At 40.1% G+C, this 26249-nt stretch overlaps 1 protein-coding gene across 2 annotated transcripts; it reads right to left on the bottom strand.

Annotated features, from left to right (window-relative positions):
- IST1 (IST1 factor associated with ESCRT-III) lies at positions 1 to 24250 on the bottom strand. Of its 2 annotated transcripts, XM_001916072.6 has the most exons (10): positions 23356 to 24250; positions 9961 to 10063; positions 9346 to 9526; positions 8510 to 8597; positions 6686 to 6769; positions 6045 to 6155; positions 4881 to 5078; positions 4148 to 4240; positions 2951 to 2999; positions 1 to 1412 (listed from the first exon to the last, which is right to left on the bottom strand). In XM_001916072.6, exons 2-10 carry the CDS (start codon positions 10046 to 10048, stop codon positions 1213 to 1215), a joined length of 1092 nt encoding a protein of 363 aa, XP_001916107.2. In that variant the 5' UTR covers positions 10049 to 10063; positions 23356 to 24250; the 3' UTR covers positions 1 to 1212. The 2 variants fall into 2 exon arrangements, with proteins under 2 accessions (XP_001916107.2, XP_005608442.1); XM_005608385.4 differs by lacking the exon at positions 4148 to 4240.
- Between the last annotated feature and the right edge of the window lie 1999 nt (positions 24251 to 26249).

The following is a 26249-nucleotide window of genomic DNA, read 5'->3' on the forward strand; positions in this document are numbered from 1 at the left end:
GCACAGAATTTTTAACTTTATTATCACCTACTGAGCTATGATACAAACCAATCAAAAACATTAAAGAAAAGTTGCTTGAAATAGGTATGTACAGATGCACTACACAGAAGCCAAAGTCCTATGTTCCGACCTCAAAGCCATCCCTGTGGGCAAGGATGGCCTTAGCTGGGGGCAAAACAGCACATAAGTTACAACAGTTTAGAGTCTCATCCATCAAGGAAAGCAGCAAACTGCAGCCAATGGGCACCAAGAGTTTATCTGAGATCAGTTTTTAAAGGTTCTCTTAATCATAAAGTTTTCAAATGAAAAGAGGAAACCTTCTCCTGTAGGCTTTCCAGCTCACTACTCAAGAGACTTGAGTACTTCTATTAAGGCAACTGGAAGCCCACCTTAGCCTTGAATGGTGACTTCTGCCCAATATGTGGCCTGTCCTTCCTTTGCCAGTAATGCCATCGAACAGAACATGCTATGGGGAAAAACAGGAAGTTACATAGTGCTGCCCTCTGGTAAAAGGGAAACAGCACTCAGAATAAAGCAAAAGGCCACAGAGGGCTCCCTGAGAATCCAGTAGAACTAAGAGAGGCCTTCAACTTTCCAAATAAACTTTGTAACTGGATCCAGGTGGAACAGTGCCCTGCAGCAAGGAGTAGTGTATATGCCAATGAGAGGACCGACCCAGCTTCCAAGAACGATTACAACGGCTTCCTGAGTCATTTCTCTCTCTCCCATTCACATTAGAGTGAGAAAATAGACACCTTGGCCTTGATTCTCACTCACCACAAATGCCTCTGTACAGAGGGTTTATTTCTAAGTCTAGAACCTCAGCACAGGGCTGAGACACTTCATGAAGTACTCTCTACCACTGTCCAGTCATCTTTGGCAGCTCTCCCTACCTGCTTTCACCTTCTCACTCCCCTGTGGAAGGAGCGTGGGATGGGTGAGGAGAACCTGGGATCACACTGACAAGAAACGGACAAGCTCAGCTGCCAGGAGCCAGATGCTCCGGCCTCATAGTGTCTCCAGTCGTTAGTCTCCTAGGAGCAGTAGAGAACTGGAAAGCAGCAGAATTTGGTAGAACAGGAAGAGAGCCCAGAGGAAGAGTGTGCTCAGTCATGATTAATAGATGAAACAATTTCATGGAGATTCTTTGTTACAAGGAGAAACTGCTCAGTCTCAACTCCCAGAACTTGGATGTTGCCTGGTTTGAGAGGCCTATGTTTTCTTTTTCAACTCTTCAAATCTCCGGGAAAGATCATCAAAGTCAATATCCTCAGATGCTGAGGTGTTGGCACCAGCAGATGCAGTTGGTAGTGTGTCTGGCACAGATGGCAACTCTGGCAGTACGAAGTTGTCGTAGGTATCTACAGGTCTGAGAGGGGGCTTTGTAGAGGCTTCTGGCTTGGGTCCAGGACCTAATTAAATCAGGGCAAGGAGCACAGTGTTACAAACTCCATGGAAGAGGCTCAGATCCTCAAAGCCCCAATTTCTTTTGGCAGAAACAATAAAACAAAATACAGGGGGAAACACTGGTTTTTTTGGTTTTGTTTTGTTGAGGAAGATTAGCCCTGAACTAACATCTGCCGTGAATCCTCCTCTTTTTGTTGAGCAAGACTGGCCCTGAGCTAACATTTGTGCCCATCTTCCTCTATTTTATATGTGGGCCGCCTACCACAGCCTGGCTTGATGAGTAGTGTGTAGGGCCGCACCCAGAATCTGAACTGGCGAACCCCGGGCCACTGAAGAGGAGCACGTGAACCCATCCGCTACACCACTGGGCCAGCCCCAAAACACTGTTGTTTTTTTTTAAAAAAAGATTACTATTTAATTCTTAAGGGAATGAAAATTTTCAGGACAATTAACATATACATTTTCTAATTATAATTGAATCCTATCTGTTTTACTTTCCTATGGTGAGAAAAAAGTTTAAGGAAAAGTCAAAGTGTGGTGAATGGGGCTAGGTACACAGACCATTTATTTAAACAGACTATCTCCTTCCACAAAGGTCTGCTCCCAAAACAACTAAGTCCAAGGAGTGGTACTAGAATTCCGCTAGGATAAGCTACTCTTTCAGGCTTAGGAGAAAAAAATTTTACAGGGAATGTTAAACGTCCATCTTGTTTGATGTAATAAGATCTGATCGGTGTTTCTAGTCTTCTGTTTTGTATTTTACTAGTTAAAATCATCGTCCTCTCTACCTACTGTTATGTTTCCATTTATATGTAAGTTCTAGAACAGGTAAACATAACTATAGTTTTAGAAAATAAAAGCAGTGCTTGCCTCCTGGGTAGAGGGTCCCATGGAATTGACTGGAAAGGAACACAAGGGAACTTTCTGAGGTGATGGAAATATTCTATACCTTTACTGAGGTGGTAGTTACATATATATATATCAAAATTCATCAAAATATACACTTCTCTGTTATTTTTTGTATGTAAATTATACCTCAATAAAACAACTGTCTTCAATTTTAAAAATTATCCCTCTCTGGGTTTCTGGAGTGCTGATGGTGTTTATCTTTTGAGTGGATGTTTTGTGAAAAGTCACTGAGCTATTCACTTATGATTTGTGCCTACTTCCTCCTCTTTATTGCCCAAATTTAAAAAATATACATTTTTTTTTTTCTATTTTCAGGCATAATGGAAGTTGAAGCAGCAGGAACGTAAAGAACTTGAAGGTGACTGAAAAACAGAAACTGAAAAAATAACAATGAGTAAAGAATAATGATACCACTGACAGAACATGGAACCTGGGAGCCTTTATGGGGCCAGGAAAGATCTTTACTTTTTGGAAGAGTGCAATCCTGAGTTTTTGCCATACTGCATTTGGGGAGAGGATAGGGCATATGGGTAGAATGCCATGGATGTGAAGACAGTCTCTGAAAGAGGAGCAGTAATGAGAAAACAGCAAAGGGTTCAGCACTGAGCCTTGAGGGTTTCTGACTCACACTCACCAACAATCTGTGCAGAAGAGACATTCTTATCAGCATTAATGTCATCAACCTGAAATACAAAGACTGTTATCAGAGAAGAAAGCAATGGCATCACTAAGAAAGTACTGAGACTGGTATAAGCCCATGTTTTCCGAAAGCTAAGCAACTCAGCAAAAGCAACAGACCCTGCTCCAAAAAAACTGCCCCTCCACCCCCCATACACCTTCCTGATCTTCTTCCAACCAGACAGACACCATGTAGAACTCTTAACTGCCAAGCAGAGAAAAAGAAAATTCTTGCACCATAACACCTCTCTTTAATCGGATACCTTCACCTTCCAGGCAGAGAGAAAGCACTAAACTACTGAATTCATCTCCAAGAACCAAGTCCTCAAACACCGATGAAGATCATCTACCTCATTCCTAGAAACAGTTGTGGGTGACGCTTCAATGTGTGCAAGACCGAAACATAAGAAAAACTCAGGCCCAAGGTAAAAACCAAAAGAAAGAACACTAAGCAAGCTTAGGAACAGCAAGATCTCCCAGATAAATAATTTCCCTAGCAAACACGATGCCAATTCGTTTTCTCAGTAACGTATCAGATGGAAACAGGTCACAACAGGCACATACTAGCTGAGGAAATAAGGCTGGCAGAAAACAAGTCATCTAATTCTGAACCAAAGCTGTTATGACCACCTATAATTCAAACCATCATTACCATATTAGTTATTTACAGCAAGCTTTAACTACAAAAGACTAAAATGTAAAACTAAGGCTACAAGCTGAAATTTACTAACTGGACACTTCTAAGACAAAAAAATTTGGTCGCTTTTCCTTTACACAATGTTGAGAATTTATAAAACTGGTATTTTAATTATTATGATATTCTAGCACCAAGACTACCCTAACTCAATGTGATTCTCTGCCTAGTTAGTCCCCAAAAAAGACTAGTTAAGTGCCATACTAGAACTTTCTAAGAGATCTGCAGCTCCTTCCTGATTCCTGGCTTAAGTGCAAACAAAGCATTGCCACCAATGATGCTGCCACCACCACCACTCCCCATTTCCATGGTAATGTTAAAGCAACACAAGAACCCAAAGCAAAAGCAATGCCGATACTAGGAGTTGATCAAAATGTTGCCTTCCCTGTGGCCATTATTTTGCTCTCTCTTCACGGGATTCACTCTCCTGCTGCTTATAAAAGAGGCTCAGGCACTTACAGATTCATACGAAGGGGGAGTTGCTGGTATCTGAGGTGGATGAATATTGGGAAAGGCCTGATAAGTCCCCACTGGCAATCCATTGAAATCCGACTGCAAGAGGAGAAGGGCAATATCAGAGACATTGCCCCCAATTTGCAATTTGAGGTTTGTGTATGGGAAGGGAGAAAAATCTATATATTCTCTCTCTCTATATATATATATTCAACAGCCCCAGAAGAAAAAAAAGCCCAAAAGGACCACATGGGCTCAGAAGAATTCCAGATTTTTAAAGATGTGTAGCCAAAAGGCTGTTCTTCAAGTTACTAAATCAATTGCTTCAGTGTCTACAAGGGCAGATTCTAAACAGACTTCCTTACAAGCAATGACCTTCATCTTCCTGTCTACAAAGTTTTTTCTACCTGGTAATATGAGGTTAATCATTTTTGGAAAAACCTACTGGTATGCCTCCAACAGGTGCCAAAGGTGTTCAGTAAACCTACATGGAAAAAAGAGTTTTTCTAGCACCATCTCTCTGGATTTTCCCACTTCATTACCTGCAGCTGAACCAAAAGAATTTCTCCAAATCCCAGTGGGTTTTTTTCCCCACAATATGGTCACTGAGCTAATGCCAAATGTTCTTACTGCTAAATCCTTTTGACAAGCTACAATTTCTGAGTGTATTCATAGAGCCAACCTGTCATCTCCTGTTACATTTTCGAGAGTTTACATACACATTTATATGTATACTTACTGGTCCCTTTGGAAGTGGGTATGAGAAAGGAGTATTTGGAGATGGCATGGGCATGGGCATAGGCATTGGCACTGTTCCATCAGGTCCACCAACTGGTGCTGTGAACCCCCCTCCTCCTCTTCCAGGGCCCCCTTTCTTCACATCATCTGTGAATCCAACATCAATAAGATCTGTCTCTACCCCAGGAGGAGCTTCTGCCTGAGAAAAAGAGAGAAACTCGTATCATTAACCTATATCACAGGCCAGGTTCCCGGGGAAGCAGACTCTGAGATGGAGAGTAGCAAGAAGGAAGTTTACTGAGGAGGTCTCTTGGAATAATAAAGACCTGTGGGGAAGTGAAGGAAGCAGGGCTGGACAAAGGAAGAAGTTGGGCTGCAATGCAGTCACAACAAAGGCCTCAGCCAATTCCCCAGGGAGCTCTGGAGCTGGGATGGGCCTGCAGCAGGTGTTCCCGACTGGGACAAAGGGGCAGAGTCTTTAAACCCCAGTGCTGACCAGTAACTGAATACAGACAGCCCCCAAGAAAGACTTTGGGTGAGGCAGCTTTCTTCTGAGGGCCAGTGCTAGATGAACGCTCAACTGTGTGTAAGTCACTGGTCATCAACATTCTCAAGAGCTGGGGGAACAAATGCTTTTGTTCTGAAATGTGTATCTGGGGCTGGAGAGGGTTGTCTGAGCAGCATACCAAAGCATCCACTACACTCCATCAACCTTAACTGAGTAATGATTATTCACATATTTGCCTTTCATACACTCTAAGCTTTGTGTGTATATATCTCTCTATTCTCAGCTTTGTGTGCACTGTCTGGTACATGGGAGGCACCCAATAAATGTTTCAGAATCTGTCTGGGTCTGGAGGCATTTCTCGCTGCCCACAGGGGGACTCTCAATTCCTTGAACTTCATCAAAAAGCACCAATAATGCCATTTTATATTTCTATCAAAGTTTGTACCTTTTCAAGTGCTTTCAGTCATTTATCTCATCTGATCCTTAAATTCTCTGTGAGAAAGGCAGGCGTATTTATTATAACCCAAAAAGGCACTAACTGGACAAAGGCTTAAACTCTCACATACAAACTTTAATGCAAAAAATATGGTTATTTTTCAAAGAAAGTGCTATCTAGAGACTCATTTTCCTTTGTACTTTGAGAGGCTCTAAACTTACCATGACCACAGAGTCAGGCTCATAGGGCACGTTGTAGTTCTTGGCAATTTCAATCAGGTATCTCTCCACCAGGATTTTGGGTGGGGCTTCCACACTCAGTTTGTGCATTAGCTGTAAGTAAAAGACTCACAGTTAAGATCTATACTAACCAGCCTAAGCCTAACGTGTCTCACTTTAAATTTTGTTCCTGTCGTTTTACAGGTAAATTGAGGAAGAGAAAAGGTTCAGACCAGTTAAATTACTTTCAGTCACAAAGCACAGTACAAAATCCATCTCTCTCACATTCTCTAGTTGCATATAACCCACGTGTTGGTAAAGACTGACACTGCTGCCTTCCACATTTGAATTCGTCCACCCTTCTCCCCACCTCACTTCTACCTCCACAAAGGACAAACAAGGGGCACAAAGGACAGAGGCAAAATCAGGAATGACACAAAATGACAGCCTCACAATCAGACATGTAGGGCAGGGGTAAGAAGCTGACTGCAAAGACAGCCAGAGAGCCACCTTCTCACCCCATAAAATGTGCAACCCTACATTAACTCAGCCATACAGTGGTGCCCTCTAGAATCACTGCAGGCAATAAAATAACCTGCCCCGACCAAGCCCACTGCTTCAGCTTTCAGAAGTATGTCTGTTACCCTGTCATTCACAGTTCCGATCTGATTGGTCCTACATAACTTGCCATATTCCTTGCTATACTTGGCACAGAGCTGATCAGCAACCTACAAAGAAAAAAGAAGAGTAAATAAAAGTGGACACCACTCCCACAGACTGCTTCAAGCTTCCCCCTATCAAGAGTAAACATGCTTCTATTATAGAATTTCAAAAAAACCAGGGTCTGTAAAAACTTAAGGGGTACATATTAATTAAGATATTTGTTTATCCATTCATTCACTGAGCTGCAACCATGTGCCAAACTCTATATAAACATTATGATATTCACTGTAATGTAATGATGGACAAAAAGAGACATTGTTCCTACTACAGTCTTATAGTCTCTGAGGGAAACAGTCATTACTCAAATAATCACACAGACAAAGGTACAAATTGGCAGCTGTGATAAGTGCCACCAAGGGACAGTATACTACACAATCAATGGCTTATAACAGTAGAATCAGATCTGATCAGAAACGTCAGGTAAGGGTTCCTGAAGAAAATGCGCTTCACTGAGATGTAAAGGATGATTAAGAGTTAACTAAACAAGGAGGGAAGGAAGAGTACCCAGGGGAAAAAACCAGCATGTGGGGCTGACCCAGTGGCAAAGCAGTTAGGTTCGCACATTCCACTTCAGCAGCCCAGGGTTCGTGAGTTCGGATCCCAGGCATGGACCTATACACCACTCACCAAGCCATGCTGTGGCAGCATCCCACATACAAAATAGAGGAAGACTGGCACAGATATTAGCTCAGGGACAATCTTCCTCAAGCAAAAGAGAGGAAGATTGGCAATAAATGTTAGCTCAGAGCCAATCTAACTCACCAAAAAAATTTTTTTAAAAGGCAAAGACATAAAAAATAGGAGAGAAAACAACACAACTGAATCTGTATCCTAGCAGTCAGTACCATATCCATGTTGTGACAGGCCATTTTTTAGTTATTGTCTGTCTCTTCCACTAGAGTCTAAGCTACAAGAGCAGTGCTAGGGTCATATTTTGCTCACCACTGTACTCTCAGTGCCCATCTAGCTCATAACATCCACTCAATAAATATTTGTGGAATCAATGAAACAAAACATCTGTCACTTTAAATTAATGTTATTTTAACTTTACTGGTTTACAGTTGTATAACAACTTCTCTATGTATATACAGCAGTCCCTCCTTATCTGCGGGAACACATTCCAAGACCCTCAGTGGATGCCTGAAATCACAGATAGTACCAAACCCTACCTATGATACAATTTAATGTATAAATTAGGCACAGTAAGAGACTGAAAACAATAAGTAATAATAAAATAGAACTATAAGAATATACTGTAATAGAAGTTATGTAAAGGTGGTCTCTCTCTCTCAAAATCTTACTATACGGTACTCACACTTCTTGTGATGATGTGAGATGATACAATCCCTATATGATGAGATGAAATGAAGGGAATGATGTAGGCACTGTGATAGAGTGTTATTTTCAGACCACAGTTGACTGTGGGGTAATTGAAACCATGGAAAGCGAAACCTCCGATAAGGAAGAACTACTGTATATTGAAATAACGTTATAATAAAAATAATTTAAGATAAAATTGAGGGTACATGAAATTTTGTTCCTTAAAAAATTATTCAAGTTTGTAAAACACTGTTCTGTTCTATGACATAAGCCCTAAAAAGGATCCAGAAGCAAATTTACAAAGCCTGTTTCAAAGGCAGCATGAGAAGAGAACAAAATACCTGGTCAAATAAGCAGAAGTTAATTAACCAACCATTCTAACAACATGAAAAACAACAGACATCACTGAAACTGGTTGTACTCACTATCTTCAACTCAGCCACTTCTGATTGGAGTCGAGGAGCAGCCCAGATCAGTGTAGACACAGATTCAGCCAGACCAGAATCTAGCTCCCTAATTAAGGAAAAAAATAAAATTTAACATTTTTTAAAACAAATCAACAAGACTCTGGCATTTGTATCATATACTTCATAGCCTCTAAAGCTATTTCACGAATCTCCCTGGATTCTCACAATAATTCTAGCCATCTTCATCATCCTATTGTACTTTTGGGGAAACTATAAGTGACAAACCCAAGGTCACAAAGTCAGGAAATAGTTGAGCCAAGACTCAAACTTAAGCCTCTTGATTTCAGCTTCTGTATTTTCTTTTCAACAGTAGCCTACATTGAGATCAGGTCTTCAAGTCAATGGGAGGAAAAAGGTCCTTGGGTACATAAAGTAGTCCCTTAGTGCTAGCTCCCTACATGTAGGAAGAAACCAATAATTACTCCTTTCTCAAATTCCAGAGCTGATTTGATTTAGGTCCTCGAATCAAAACATTTTAGTTCATTACAGTTATACGAGTAAGTTCGAGAAATACGCTGAACAACACTGCGCCTATGGTTAACAATACTATATTATGCATTTAAAAGTTGTTAAGAGGGTAGATCTCATGTTAAGTGTTCTTACCCAAAAAAAAGGGACACAAGAAAACTTCTGGAGGTGACAAATGTTTATTACCTTGATTGTGGTAATGTACACAAGTATACGCATATGTCCAAACTCATCAAACTGTGTACATTAAATATGTACAGTTTTTTTCTAAATCAATTAAACCTCAATGAAGCTTAAAAAAAAAAAGAAAAGACAAAATATCTTACTTCATAGACTGGATGAGGCCAAACCGAGCCAGCAGCAGGTCACAGTACAGCTCCAGGATCTCCATGGCCTCCACGAGGTAGTCTTCTCGGATAATGTGCTCCACTCGGATCCGAGCTCGTTCATCCTTGCCGGCAGCCAGATAGTCAGCAATCTCTTTCCTCGCTTTCTGGGCCAGTTCCGCTAAGGCACAAATCCCACTCCAGTCACAGAGCAATAGTACACTGGGCCACGACAAGCAGGCAGACCTCACCCCAACAGAGAGAAGTGGATATTTCTACTATATCCTAGCTCACTCTCTCATAGCAAACCTAGTCCTATCTCATCTAGTCTAGAATTCGCTACTTAGTGTAGGTGAGAATATTGTTTGCGTAGCCAGAAATTTCTACCTCAGGAGTCACATTATCTATTCTATCACAACAGAGTAAGTCCCTTTCCCTGCAACAAGGTGATTCAGCCTAACTTATCACAAAGAGCAGCAGAAATGTATCCAAAGCTTAAAGGATATGGGATACCTCAGGCTTCACAGTACCAGCCTGAAGGAGCCACTACTGACGTGCTGGAACCCAGTGATGTATTTTGGGAAAGAACACATAAGACAATCAACCATTACTCACTTTTTTTTTTCTCCAATAGTTTAAGACGGTTTATGACTAATCTCAAATTGACTCGTAAACGTTCAGCTTTAAATCCAGAGCCCAGCATGCTGTGCTGTTCCTCCTGAAAAAGATAAGAAGCACAATGACTATTTTCAAGTTAAAGATAGTTCAGAAAGTAACACCAGATAGGGGGTGGATTATGTGACACTGTAAACTAGAGTGGGCTTCTAATACAGGCCAAAGGACATGATGTGATCGACATTTTTTAAAGATCATTTGGCTGTTGTGTGGAGAACTGATTAGGGGAGGATAATTAAGGAAGGAAGAGGACCAAGGAGAAGGTTATTACTATAGTCCAGACAAGAGATGGAATGGCTTAGACTGGGGTAGTTAGCAGTGGCAGGGGAAGAAGTAGATTCAAGATCTATCTTGAAGGCAGAGCTGAAAGGACTTGGTGATGGATGAAATGAGTATCTATGTATTGGTGTAGGAGTGGGGTGACAAAAAGACAAAGAAGCAGGAAGGCCTCCTACTTCTCCCAAAAATCTCATCAGCAATAGTGATAGGACAAGATGATCAAACTTAGGGCCAAATTCAAAAATATTCTCACCTTAATTCCCCAAATCCCCCTACTAAGTCTCTGCCTTTGGGAAAAACCTAGTGCCCAAAATCACAGAAACATCATTAACATCTACTCAAATACAAAGAAATACACAAGGGGGTGAAAAGTCCAAAAGAAAAAAAAAGCTGCTCTATAAAATTCGACAACAGAAGGCTATTTACCAAGACTTTCACTGAACAGCAGAGTTACAGTCAACAAAACCACTCCCTTCCACCCACAAGACTTTAGGGTATACCATTGTGCATTGACCACTGTGCATTCTGTGCACAATGTCTTTTTCTCTCAATTAATTCTGAACTCAAACTTCAAAACATGCAACATCCAAACGAAAGTTAGGCCTAACAGTTACCAAAGAACAGACAAACCAAAAAAAAAAAAAAAAAAAAAAAAAAATCCACTGTAAGAAAAACAATAGGAATAGCATTTATCTGCTTGTCCATAAACCACTAATAGAAAATGTCAGAGGTATTATCCTTTCATGAAATTGCCTCCAGAAGCCTTTATACTACATTTAACAATTAACCCAAGTCCTAGTTTACAAAGGGGCTTGTCTGTCACAAAATATCTGGAATCTGTTATACTGAGTTACGTTCAATCCCTTCAAGAAATATTTACTGAAATAAATATTTGTCTCTATGTCAGACAATGGTTAGACGCTGGAGATAAAAAAAATAAATAAGGCACAGTCCTTGCCCTCAAAGGAACTTATATTCTACTAGCAACTACAGTATTGTTTGGTAAAGACTATAATGCTAGAATGGTTCCCTATCGGAAGTGATTTTGTCTCCTAGGGGACATCTGGCAATGACTGGAGACATTCTGGGTTGTCATGATTGGAAGGGATGCTACTGGCATCTGGTGGGGAGAGCCCAGGGATACTGCTAAACATCCTACAATGAATGGGACAGCCCCCACAACAAAAAATTATCCAGCCCAAAATGTCAGCAATGTCAAGATTAAATAACCTATTCTAGAGAAAACACACCCAACTTGCTTAGGGACATTACAGAATGCTTTCCAGGAGAAGACAAAGCCTAAGCTGAGTCCTAAGGACAAACAGGATTATTTGAAAGGTAAAAAGAGAATGTGACTATCCCAGACAGAGGGAGCAGTATGTGTAAAATCCACGTACCAGAGAGAACAAGAAGCTAAGAAACACAGGTTCAATACAACTGAAGCATGGTATAAACTACAGTTTATGTCATAACATATCTCTCACATTCATAACTTCAAAACTTCAATTCAACAATATATAAGACGTCAGGTGCTGTAGCAGTTTCTGGTGCTAGCTAGATCCAGACAGTATCCTTGTTGTCATGGCATTCATAAGCAGTGATGGATGGGAGGTAGAAATCGACAGCCAGAAAAACTAATACTATCATTTAACTAGGCACTTGCTCAAGATCAGCCAGCAACTGATCAGAGATAATAAAGATAAGAACAAAACCTAAGTGTGTCTGAATTCAAAATCCAAGTAAATCTTAATCATACACTATATCATTTTCAGCACTAAAAATTGTATTACTATATATATATGCTTTTTTACATAAGTCAGTATCTCTTTATCTTTTTCCTATATTTTATATTCTACAAATTTAATGGCAATTACCATGTAGTAAAACATACAATATATATTTTTAATCCCCTTCAACAAATATTTATTGAATGCCTACTACACTGTGGCAGGCCTGGACACAGACTGGTATGGATAAACAGACATGCTCACTGCCCTTATGGAGTTTACAGTCCAGTTAGCCAAACTCATTACACGAGTAATTATACAAATAACAGCTGTGGTAAGCGCCACAAAGAAGAAAGTGGTGCTCTGGAGTTTATTATAAGGGTATTTGACCTCTTCAGCTGCTTGCTTGGATACTCTCTCAAGGATAAAAGATAACAAAATAGAGGATCTAATACAGTCACAAGTTATGACAGAAGAATGTCAAGATTTCTCTGTGGTTCTTAAGTAGTCTATAAGCACCAATTTTGTGATGTGTCAATACCTGAAGACAACACTTTTGTCAAGTCTGTATTTTAAATATTTTCAGGAGGCTTAAAAACATATACATTTTGACCTAGTAATTCTATTCCAAGGAACTTAACCTAAGAAAATAATTAGAGCTTCACGCACAGACTTTTATATAAAATATTTATCAGTACACTTTGAGACCAAAAAATTGGAATAATGAACTATATGAATAATGAACTAACATTGTTTATTAGTTAAATTATACTATATTTATGATAGAATTTTACATGGCTGCTAGAATATTTTTAAAAAACATTTACTGACAAGAGACTATATTAATGATATTAGTTAAAAGAGCAGAACTACATACGTAGTATCACCCTAAATTCTGAGTTTAAAACAAAAAGCACAGGGGCCGACCCCAAGGCATAGTGATTAAGTTTGGCATGTTCTGCTTCAGCAGCCCAGGTTCAGATCCCAGTCATCAGCCATGCTGTGGCAGCCACCCACATATAAAGTGGAGGAAGACTGGCACAGATATTAGCTCAGGGCTGATCTTCCTCAAGCAAAAAAAGAGGAAGATCAGCAACAGATGTTAGCTCAGGGCTGATCTTCCTCAGCAAAAATAAAAGTGTATATGCATAGACAAAGGCTGGACTAAAAAAAAACGTGATTTAGTTATTACTATATGTAAACTCTTTTCAAATCCAAGAAATTTAGACTACCATTAAAGCTAATGCTAAAAACTAAATCCACCTCGGAAAGCATATAATTTGGAACTTCTATCAAGAGACAAAGAGGGGCCAGCCCCGTGGCCAAGTGGTTAGGTTCGTGTGCTCCGCTTTGGCAGCCCAGGGTTTCGCTGGTTACGATACTGGGCACAGATGTGGCACCACTCGTCAGGCCATGCTGAGGCGGCATCCCACATGCCACGACTAGAAGGACCCACAACTAAAAAATATACAACTATGTACCAGGGGGCTTTGGGGAGAAAAAGTAAAAATAAAATCTTTAACAAAAGAGACAAATAATACAAATATATTCATTTATCTCCTTAGAAAAGCAAAATAAAACATTAACTCACCAAAAAATATTAATAATCAAGATTAATGTATCAGAATAGGTATCTAAAGAGAGCTAGACACTGAAAGACACAAAAGTGCTAATGGAGGAGACAAGTAACAAAGGAGTGGCTTTAGCAACATGAAGAAACTCCAGAGGGTGTACAGGCATCTTTATTTATTTCACACATTTGCCTTAGGTGGCTCAGCATCCACAAATGCTAGTTTGGGACCATAGTGAACCAGCCTGGAAAAGAAAGGATCCCAAACTATCACAAAAATACGGACTTTGAAGAAGAAAAGCACTAAAATTCTCTGAAAGAGGAGCTCAACAAATGTTTTATGCTGCAAACAGAAATCCAATTCTGTTAAGGAAGTTGAAAATATTGAAGTGTGGCAAAGTTGTTTTTATTTCACTGTCAATCTTTCGGCTGGGGATGTTTAGGGGAGAGAAACACCCTCAAAAGTCTACTGTAAACCTACTGTAGAAGGCAGAGAAAAATAAACCCAAGTTACCAATCTTATGAATCAGTAATAACATTTATTTGTTCAAATCTATAAAAGTAAGTAAAATCACAAGGCCCTTTCAGGGACTCTAACAATCAGGGTTCCAGCTGGAAACGGATGGCATGCACAAACTGGGTAATTTCAGTAGAATTTAATAAAGAGACTATTTAAAAAGTTGTAGGTAAGGTTTAGAGAAACCAATAAAGGATAGTATATTGCCCCAGAACCATTAACACATCTAGGCCTGAAGGGGCAAGATGAAGCACTGGTATATGGAGAGGATAGCTACATGAAGAGAGCCACCAGACAGGAATCATGGTTATTCGTAGAGGTATGCCGACAACTGCAGCAACTTGGCAGGGAAGGAGCAGGGGAATAAATGTCTAGCCCTCATTCCTCCCGTCCTCTGGTCTCCTGTTGGTACCTCCCATCTATGCCCAACTGGAAGCCCAAAAGCAAAGGGGCCCATAGACACAGTGCACATGGGTGAACCTCCAGGGACATACATCAGAGGGAGAGGGATGGCATGTGGCTCTGGAGGAGAAAACAGAAGATATTCGGCACAAAGACTATATTTACACAAGACCAAAGAAAGAAGCCAGGACCTAGACCTCCCAAAGCAAACTCCAGATTTACACGGTATTAAGACTTCAGCTAACTAGAAAACTGAAGCTTAATGAATTGTCTAAAAAATGAAAATTGCGTTTTATATGTCCTTTCTACAATAATAAATATAGTACAGTGAATAAAATTCAAGTTCTTACAATATAATCTCTGAAGTCCCTTCCAATCCTAAGATCCTGCAGGATATTAGATATCCAACTGTAGTAAATTATATGGAATAGGGGAAAAGGCATAGACAATTGAGGTTAATCCTCAAGACATCTCTTAGAAATCTTATTTTAAAAGAATAACATCACTTTCCTGGAAAAACAAATGCAGCAATTCATTTTATTGATTCTTTTGCTCAACTAGTATTTATTAAGCATTTTACAACATAAAAGAAACTGTGCTAAGTTCTGTAGATAAAAATATTTAGAAAAATCAGTCTTCTTTCTAATACACACACAAAATTTTCAAATCCATAAAAGAACGAAAACATACAGAATATATAAAGAACTTCTACAAGTCAACAATAAAAAAACAACCTGATTAAAAAATGGGCAATGCACTTCGAAGAGACATTTCTCCAAAGATGATACGTAAATGGCCAATAAGCATATGAAAATATGCCCAATATCACTAATCATTAGAGAAATGCAAGTTAAAACCACAATGAGCTATCACCTCACACTCATTCGGATGGCTACTATTAAAAAAAAAAACAAAAACAGGAAATAACAAGTGTTGGCAAGGATGTAGAAAAACTGGAGCCCTTAAGCACTGTTAGGAGGATTGCAAAATGGTGTAACCACTATGGAAAAAAGTATGGTGATTCCTTAAAAAACTAAAAATAGAACTATCATAAGATCCAGCAGTCCCACTTCTGGGTATATATGCGAAAGAACTGAAAGCAGGGTCTCAAAGAGATATTTGTACACTCATGTTCATAGCAGCATTATTCACTACAGCCAAGAAGAGGAAGCAATCCAGATGTTCACTGACAGATGAATGGATAACCAAAATGTCCTCTGTGTGTGTATACAACAGAATATGACAATAGTCTAATAGTCTATGTCGTAGCATGTGACAGGATTTCCTTCCTTTTTAAGGCTGAATAACATTCTATTAGTCTAGTAGTATTCTAATAGTACTAGTCTATTAGTATTTAATAAAATGTACGCCTTGATGTACAAGGTAAATGTATGAATATACTTTAGGGTTCAGTAATTCCATTCCTGGACATATACCTCCAAAGAAATCTGTACAGAGGACTATGAAGACACATGTATAAGGATTCTGTGGTAGTAGTGGGGTGGAGGAATGCTAAGTGTCCACTACAAGAGGAGAGATAAAATGTGACAGAAGCATATGACGGAATACAATGCAGCACTCAGAATTAATGGACTAGCTATACTTACAGCAACATGGGTAGTCCTTAAAAACAGAAGCAAAAAAAGGTAAAGGACAGGATTCCAGGTGCAGTGTCTCTCTCACTGAATGAAGCTATAAAACTTGAACAGAATGTATAGAGCAGCTATTCTAGGACTCTGAAAAGTAAATAATAGCAGCTAGATGGAGAAGATCAGAATTTGAAGTACCAATAAAGTGGCAGTGAGTGTATCTCATTTTTTCACCTGTTATTCCCTGGCCTAGATGCAAGGTAGCCTGAAACCCAGGAAGTGAGCATTGGCACAGACAGGAAGAGCAGCAAGAGAAGCTCTCCAGTCAATGCTTGAGAAGGTGAAAGGTGACCCCTGGGACGGACAGAGAGTGGATGAAATACACCAAACCTGGACTCACATGGGAAAAGACAATCAGCACACATCAATGCTGAGATTACAAAGATGTTGGAATTAACTGACAAAGACTTAAAAGCAATTACCATAAAAATGCTGCAACAACTAAGGGCAAACACTCTTGAAATGAATGGATAGAAAATCCCAGTAAAGAAATAAAAGATATAAAGAAGAAACAGAGAAACTTCAGGACTGAAAAACACAGTAACAAAAGAAACTCACTATATGGGCTCAATTAGCAGAATGGAAATGACACAGGAAAGAGCCACTGCACGGGAAGATAGATCAATACAAACTAACCAATCTGAAAAACAGAGATTGAAAAACAAAGATAAAAAACTGAAAAAAGTGAACAAAGCCTCAGAGATCATGACAATAGCAAAGGGTCTAACAGTTGTGTCATTAGAGTTCCAGAAGGATGGGAGAAACAGTACAGTACCAAAAAAAAAATTTCAAAAAAATACTGTCTGAAAACTTCCCAAATTTAGCAAAAAATATATACTTACAGATTGAAAAAGCCTGAGCCAGCCCTGATGGCCTAACGGTTAAAGTTTGGTGTGCTCTGCTTCAGCGGCCCAGGTTCAGTTTCCAGGTGCGGAACCACATCACCCGTCTGTCAGTAGGCATGCTGTGGCAGTGGCTCAAACAGAACTAGAAGGACTCAGAACTAGAATATACAACTATGTACTGGGGATTTGAAGAGAAAAAAAAAGAGGAAGATTGGCAATAGATGTTAACTCAGGGCAAATCTTTCTCAGCAAAAAAAAAAAAAAAAAAAAAGCTCAGGGAACTCCAAACAGAATAAACCCAAAGAAATTTATGTCCAGACTTGTCGTAATCAAACTGCTGAAAACTAAAGACAAATTTTTAAAATATTGGAAGCAGCCAGAGAAAAATGCATTACCTATAGATGACCTATTTAAATGACTATTAATTTCACATCAGAAACCATGGAAGCCAAAAGGAAGTGGAACAGTATTTCTAAAGTGCTGAAAGAAAAGAACTGTCAACCCAGAATTCTATATCCAGTGAAAACATCCTTCAGAAATGAAGGTGAAATAAAGTCATTCTCAGATGAGAGAAAACTAGTAAGAGAATTTGTCACCAACAGACTTGCTCTAAAGAAGTTTTCCAGGGGCCAGCCCTGTGGCCAAGTGGTTAAGTTTGTGCACTCTGCTTCAGCGACCTGGGGTTCACTGGTTCAGATCCTTGGTGCAGAGCTACGCACCGCTCCTCAAGCCATGTTGTGGAGGCACGCCACATAGAAGAACTAGAATGACCTACAACTAGGATATACAACTACGTATTAGGGCTTTGGGGAGAAAAAAAAATTTTTTTAAAAGAAAGTTTTCCAGGCTCAAGGAAGTAATATCAGAAGGAAATATGGAACATTAAAATAAAGGAAGAAATGAAAAATATCTCTATCTTACATTACAGAAATGGCAACTGTCTGGGGAAATATAATAGGTCTTCTCTTGAATCTCTTAAAATGTATTTTCCAGTTAAAAGGAAAACTAATAACATTATCTAACAGGGTTTTCAACATATGTAGATGTAATACATAAGAAAACCACAACATAATCAGGTAAAAGGGGCAGGGCAAAGGGACCTACGTGATATTTCTATATTTCACAAGAAGTGGTAACATACTGACTCCAAGTAGACTGTGAAACGTTAAGTACATCTATTGTACTCCCTAGAATGACTAGTAAAACATACTATAGAAAAAAATACTAAAAAACTCAACAAATTTTAAACTAGAATACTAAAGTGTTCAAATAACCCAAAAGAAGGCAGGAAAGCAGAAAGAGAAAAGAAAAACAGGGGGAACAAACAGAAAATAAATAATAAAATGGAAGACCTAAATTCAAAGATACTAATTACATAAGTAACTATATAGAAATAGTCTAAACTCAACAATTAAAAGACAGAGATTGTCAGAATGGTCCAAAAAATGATCCAACTATAAAATGCCAACAAGAAACTCACTCCAATACAGTAATACATGTAGGTTAAAAGTAAAAAGATGAGGGGCCAGCCCGGTAGCGCAGCAGTTAAGTTCGCACAGTCTGCTTTGGCAGCCCAGGGTTCGCCAGTTCAGATCCCAGGTGCTGACATGGCACTGCGTGGCAACCCATGCTGTGGGAGGCGTCCCACATATAAAGTGGAGAAAAGATGGGCATGGATGTTAGCTCAGGGCCAGTCTTCCCCAGCAAAAAGAAGAGGATTGGCAGCAGTTAGCTCAGGGTCAATCTTCCTCAAAAAAAAAAAAAAGTAAAAGGATGAAAAAAGGTATACCATGAAAACACTAATCAAAAGAAAGTTGGAAGTTTGTACCTTTGACCCCTTCCACCCATTTCAGTACAAACTCCCAGTTATAAAACAAACACATCATGAGGATGTAATGTACAGCATGGTGACTACAGTTAATAATACTGTACTGCATATTTGAAAGTTGCTAAGAGAGTAGATCTTAAAAATTCTCATCACAAGAAAAAAAAACTTTGTAACTATGGATGGTGACGGATGTTAACTAGACTTACTGTGGTGATCATTTCTCAACATATAAAAATATCGAATCACTATGTTGTACATCTGAAATTAATATGTTATATGTCAATTATACCTCAACCAAAAAAAAAAAAAAGTCGGTAACGTTAGACAAAGTAGACTTCAGAGGAAGGAAAACCAGGAGTACAAAGGGACATTATAGAACGATAAAATGGTGAATGCACCAAGAAAGTATAACAATCCTAATAGTGAATGCACCTAACAACAGAGCTTCAAAATACATGAAGAACTGAAAGATAGGGAAGGAGAAATAAACAAATCCTTACTTATATTTGGAGACTTCAACATACCTCCCACAGTAATTGATCAAACTAGTAGACAGAAAATCAGCAAGAATATAGAAGAACTGAACACCAAAAATGACCAACTGTATCTCACTGATATTTTCAGAACACTCCACCCAACACAGCAATGCACATAGAACATTCACGAATGTAGACCATTTCCAGGGTGATAAAACAAACCTTAACAAATTAAACAGAACTGAACCCACACAAAGCATGTTCTTTAACCATAATGGAATTAAGCTAGAAATCACTAACGAGAAAGATAAAATCTCCAAACACTTGAAAATTAAGCAACACACTTGTAAATAATCCATAGGTCAAAGAGGAAGCTTCAAGTGGAATTTTTTTTTTAAAGTTTAAACTGCAAGAAAACGTAAATTAATATATAATATCAAAATTTCTAAGATGTAGCTAAAGCAGTGCTGGGGAGAAATTTACAACACTAAATGTTTATATTAGAAAAGAAGAAAGGTCTCAAATTAGTAATCTAAGCTTGCTCCATAAGGAACCATAAAAACAGCAAAATTAACCCAAAGCAAGCAGAAGGAAACAATAAAAACAAGGCAAAAACCAATGAAATTGAAGAGAGGAAAAATAGAGAAAATCAAAGCAACCAAATCCTGGTTCTTTGAATAGATTAAAAAAAATTGATAAATCTATAGCAAACCAGCTCAAAAAAAAGAGAAACAAATTATCAGGAATAAAAGAGGAGAGAATATCACTAGAGAGCCTATAGACATTAAAAGAGGACATCGTTACCCACTTATACCTAAGTTTGACAATAAGACAGAACGGATAAATCTCTTAGAAACTCAATTTACCAAAACTGACACAAAGAAACAGAAAATGCAATCACCCCATATATATTACAAAAATTGAATCTAACATTAAAAAACATTTCCAAAAGAAAATTCTGGCCCAGGTGGCTTCTCTATTAAACAGTTAAGGAAAGTTGGCACCAATATTCCATGAGCCCTCACACCTCCTAAGGCCGGTCTGAGAATTAAATAAAAATCTGCAAAGAATTAAGAATAGTGCCTGGTACATAATAAGTACATAATAAGTGTTATACATACACCGCAAGCACCGTATAAACATTTGTTAAATAAAATAAATTCCAGTCAACAGACCCATTCTCAAAGAAAAGGTCTTGGCTCATCATCTAAAGATTAGCTGATAAATGGCCTTTAAATCACACGTGGATCAGCTGCTCATGTGCCCTTCTCAGCCCTTTCCAACCCCTCACTTCACCCCAATCCCTCACTTTACCCCAATCCTTAACATTGGAACAACAAACTCATCTAGTCCCTCTTTAATCATTCAGCTCCAGGAGCCTTTTAAAACTGAACAATCTCTCGGGGCTGGCCCGGTGGTGTAGTGGTTAAGTGCCTTGGTGGCCAAGGGGTTTGCAGGTTCGGATCCCAGGTGCAGACCCAGCACCGCTTGTAAAGTCATGCTGTAGAGGCATCCCACATAAAATATAGGAAGACTGGCACAGATGTTAGCTCAGGGACAATCTTCCTCACACACACACACACCTGAATAATCTCTTCATTCTGAATAAGAGAAGGTGTAAAACCATGGATGGAATCATTCTCCACGTTATTTGGGGGAGAAGGGAGAGACTGCTGCACCTCAAAACAGCTGCGCAAAATAGTGAAGCCGCCCGAGGGTAGAATTCCTGAAAACTCTAAAGTAGCTAAAAATAGCAAAAAAGACCCTGAAGTCCTAAGGACCAGCTTTAGAGTCTGCAGCTGCAAAAGTACCAAGTGGGGAAGTGGGGCAGCAGAGTCAATACTGGCTAGAATGATATTTTGTAGCACATAGGAAAACTTTTGTACTTGAAATGTATTATTTTATTTATCCTAAACACTTCTTTCTTGTAAAGTGAGGGATATGAACAGATTTAGGTATGACCACTGTATTGCAGCCATGAAGATGTGACATCAAGAGTACAAACAAGCTAGAAGGCATTTCCAAGATAATATAGTCCAACCCTTAAAGCCATTTCAATTACAGAATGCCAAGTTTACTGTATTTTCACACCATAAACTGTAATCAAATCTTCACTGAATCTTTAGCAAGACTGAAAACTTAACAAAGGACCACAAAACCAGTAGCATCATGTGTAACTCACAAGAAAAGTACAGCCTTCAGAATCAAAGACCATCAAGATTTTCTGGAAGGAGCAACAATTACTGAAATGTGTAGGCACTATGAAAGAATCTTCATCTGAACTTGTTTCTCAATAAAATTAATATAAAAAACATTACAGAAAATTCATTGGGTATACTTTTTACCAAGAGCTTTTCTTAAGGCATATTTTTACAAAGCTGTAATCATGGACTCTGACACTACTGAATCCTTTTATCACGTAACATCATATCTGTTATAGTCTCTATAACCTTATTTCAATGGCTGCCTTATATTCCACTGAGTAATAATTTAATTAATTCCCCAACCTTTTGACATTTATATCATATAAATAATGCTGAAATTAGCATTCATGTGCATACCATTTTTCCTGTATTTGAAATTATTTCAAAAGACTACACTGTTTTTCAGTTTTATTTTTTACATCACAATAGACTACACATAACTGGGACTTGATTCTGCCTTTAAAGGAATGAGAGCTTAAATTAAGTATTCTAGAGTTGGGGATTCTGGCACTCCTGATCATTTAGAAGCCAGAGGCACAAGAAAAGAGGGAGAATGAAAACAAATAATTTGGACAAAATAATACTACTACTTTAAAAGTGAGAAGATTTAAGAAACTGGGTGACTTTAAAACGTAATACTAAGGTCTCAAAACATTCCTTTATCCCCTAATACAAGGATTTTACCAAGTCCTCCTATTCCAGAAGACGTGGTTCTGAGGAAGCTGTAAAAACAAAATTTCTCATGGACTATTAGATTGTAAGTAGAGGAGTCAAAAGGCTCCTACTTGTGGGGGAGGGAGGATGTATCTATATCCACATCTATGTATCAACCAGTATTACTCTATTAAGTACATACGTAAGGTACGGCGCAAAAACGAAACAAAATTAGCCCTGAATTGATGGTTGATGGAGCTGGACGAGAAGAGAATTCATTATACTCTTTACTTCCGTGTTTGAAATTTTCGGAATAAAAAGTTAAAAGAATAATAAATACATAAACATGACAGAAGAAACTACAATCGTCCAAAGGAGTTAAGCACAGCTCAATTTTAATTTTACTCCTACAGAGAGTGCAAGCGGCCGTGTCTTTCCCATTATCTGACTGCAGGCGGATCCCGCGGGTCCCGATCCCGGGAAGAGTTCGCACCGGCCGAGTTCCCAGCCCTCCCTCCAGCACCGGGGAGCGGACGCCGGGAGCACCGAGAGGAGGAGGCGAGGACAGCGCCGCAGGCTCCTCACCAGGGCTCTCGTCGGACAGGTGGGGCCGGCGGGAGGGGCGGAGGCGGCGGCCTGCAGCAGCTTAAAAAAAAGGCAATTTCCTCCGGACACACCGGGCCCAAGTCCGGGCGCCCCAGGAACCAGCCCAGGAGGCCGCCCGCCCGGGGGAGGCTGCCGGGTTCGGAGGCGACCCGACTCTCTCGGGCACTAGAGATCCGACCCGCCCGGAGTCTCTCCGAGCCAGAGGAGCCGGAGTAGGAGTGTCGCCGAGAACGCAGACCGAGCCCTGTCACCGGCGGGTGGCCGAGCCGAGGCGTTTCCGCCCCAGGGAAGAGACGCCTCGGGGCAGGGAGGGCAACAGGAAAGTTTGGCGGCTTCGAGTATCCGGGACCGAGGTCTCCAAGCAACTCGCGCCCTGCCACGCCCTCGACCCCAGGCGGCCGCCCGCGCCGCGGCCTCTCGGGCCTGACCTCCGGCCTGACCCTCACATCCAAGATCCTTCCCTTTCTCTCGTCTGCCACCTCAGGATCGTTTGAACCCCAGGCTGAGGACTTCTAGATGCGGAGGGCGCAGTGCGAGGAGGCGAACAAAGATCCTCGATGCTGAGATGCCACACTTACCTGGCCGAACCAAGGCGTGAAAAAGGCAGAGACGGACTTCACAAGGCAGGCGCAGCATCCAAAATGGCGGCTCCTTCGGCCTCAGCACAGCCAGTGCGGGCGGAGGGATCCGCGGGACCGGGATAGCCACGCCCTCCTTCCCAGGGATTGGCTGTGCGGCCGCAGCGCCCGGGACCCACTCCCTGAGGGCCTCGGGGCTCCCTCACCCAGTGGCCTACAGAGCCGGCGCGGCTGCGGACGGGTTCCCTCGGTGGGGGTAGGGGTGGTGACGCGCGACACGTCATGCCACCTGAGTCACCTGCTAGGGGCGCACCCTGGGTTCTCAGGTCTCGCCCTGGGCGCAAGGATGCTGGCAACAGAGGCGGCTTGTTCTCCGACTCCGCGCCCAGGGCATTGTTCCGGATTGTTCCGGCCCCTGAAAAAACCGGCTCCAGTGGTGCCTTCAAAGACCCGGCGTTACTCCCTGAGATTCGCTCCCGTCCCTCACTCGACCGCGCTCGCTCTGGGGACTTTTCCCCGGAGTCTCGGTTTATTTCTTCCAAGAGGGAGTGGCCAAACAGGTTTCGAACTTCTCCAGCAGTTCACAGCTGTTTATCTCACCCTTTACCCTCCTCCGGTAGTCGCCCGTCATCTCGCCATCTACGCCCTCTAATCCTTCCAAGTCGATTGCCTTTCAGCCAATCTCTAACACTCTGTATTATTTAATTCTGTAATATGTTTCCCGAGCACCACGTTCTCTGGGAATTTACTTTATCTCTGTATTCAGGAAAGTTTTTTATTTGTTTATCTTTGTTTTTAACTGGAAAACCGTACTCTCAGCTTAGCGTTGGAAGGGGCTTCCTCGCGTCTTGGCTTTGAGGCGGTAATCCTGCCCCCTGCTGTAGAGGCTGCATCTACCGAGACCCAGACTGTGGTTTGCTAAATTGTGATGCGGTCATGTGACAAGGATGAAGCTACGGTTTACCATATGAGGTTTATGAATTTAGAAATACTGTGTCTTGTAACCACTTGCAGTATTTCTCAATAAAACCAGGTTCCAGAGTCTCAAAATACACAGTGCTTGGTTCCTTTTAAATGTGTGGATTTTTTTCTTCAGTAAATGCATGCATATAGAAATTTGAGTCTGTTCTGCAATAAGATAATGGCATCTTGAAAAAAAAAATGTGAGAGCAGACTGCTCGAATTTAATGAGCCTTAGAGACACAACAACCAAATGTAGTGTGTGGACCTTGTTTACTGATTCAAACAAACCAACTATAAAAGACATTTTTGAGACAGTTGGGGAAATTAGATGATGGATCGGGTATTTGCATACCAACTAACCAAAGAATTGTTATTTTTTTAAGCATGAAAATGGCATTAAGATTTTTGTAAGAAAATGTCCTTTTTTAAATTTTTAAGAACTGCATACTGTACATAGGGGTAAAGTGTCAGCAAAAATCTTGATAATTGTTGAAATGGATGATGGTTATTGTTGTACTGTTTTCTCTACTTTTAAGTATTTTTTCAAATGTTCATAGTCAATAATCAAGAGGTGGAAGCAACCCAACTGTCTATTGACTGATGACTGGATAAACAAAGTATAGTATGTACATACAATGGAATATTATGCAGCCTTAAAAAAGAAGGAAATTCTGACATATTACAACATGGATAAACCTTGAAGATGTCATGGTAAGTAAAATAAACCAGTCACAGAAGGACATATACTATGTGATTCCACTTAGGAGGTACTTAGGTCAAATTCAGAGAGGGAAAAAGTAGAATGGTGGTTGCCAGGGGCTAGGGGGAGGGGAGAGTGGGGAGTTTAATGGGTACAGAATTTCAATTTGGGAAGATGAAAAAGTTCTGGAGATGGATGGTGGTGATGGTTACACAACAATGTGAATGTACTTAATGCCACTGAATTGTACAATTAAAAATGGTTAAAATGGTAACTTTTATATTATGTATGTTATACCACAATAAAAAAGTGTTCATAGTTCAAAGTGTTCTGAACAGACATTTCTCCAAAGAAGATATACAGATGGCCAATAGGCACATGAAAAGATGCTCATCATCACTGATCATCAGGGAAATGCAAATCAAAACTACACTAAGATATCACTTTACACCTGTTAGAATGGCTAAAATAACCAAAACAAAAAGTAACAAATGTTGGAGAGGTTGTGGAGAAAAAGGAACCCTCATACACTGCTGGTGGGAATGCAAACTGGTGCAGCCACTATGGAAAACAGTATGGAGATTTCTCAAAAAATTAAAAATAGGAATACTATATGACCCACCCATCCCACTACTGGATATCTATCCAAAGAACTTGAAATCAGCAATTCCAAAAGTCCCACGCAGCCCATTGCAGCATTATTTACAATAGCCAAGACTTGGAACCAAGCTAAGTGCCCATCGACTGATGATTGGATAAAGAAGATATGGTATATACATACAATGGAATACTGCTCAGCCATAAAAAAGGAAAAAATCCTCCCATTCACAACAACATGGATGGACCTTGAGGGTATCATGTTAAGTGAAATAAGCCAGATAGAGAAAGACAATCTCTGTATGACTCTACTCATATGTGGACGTTAAACATACAGACAAAGAGAACAGATTAGTGGTTACCAGGGGAAAGGGGGGGTGGGGGGTGGGGGGTGGGCACAAAGGGTGAAGTGGTGCACCTACAACATAACTGACAAACAATAATGTACAACTGAAATTTCACAAGGTTGTAAACTATGATCTCAATAAAAAGTTAAAAAAATTAAGTCTATGTCATATGGAGAAATTGAGTCAACAGCATATATACTAATCATTTAAATGCAAAATTGGAATCTTCTACAAGAAAATTGGCTCTAGATTAAAAGAGACTAAAGAGACACAATAACCAAATGAAA

Source organism: Equus caballus, chromosome 3 (genome assembly GCF_041296265.1).
Source record: "Equus caballus isolate H_3958 breed thoroughbred chromosome 3, TB-T2T, whole genome shotgun sequence".
Classification (NCBI taxonomy): domain Eukaryota; kingdom Metazoa; phylum Chordata; class Mammalia; order Perissodactyla; family Equidae; genus Equus; species Equus caballus.

What these genes read in the sequence shown, in the direction of transcription:
- IST1 (XM_001916072.6), bottom strand. Translation starts at nt 10,048, where the DNA reads ATGCTGGGCTCTGGATTTAAAGCTGAACGTTTACGAGTCAATTTGAGA. An exon ending in ACTATTGGAGAAAAAAAAAA is followed by an intron (nt 9,527 to 9,960) that starts GTGAGTAATGGT and finishes TTTGTGCCTTAG; the next exon opens with CGGAACTGGCCCAGAAAGCG. An exon ending in ACCCACTTCCAAAGGGACCA is followed by an intron (nt 4,241 to 4,880) that starts GTAAGTATACAT and finishes CTCCTCTTGCAG; the next exon opens with TCGGATTTCAATGGATTGCC.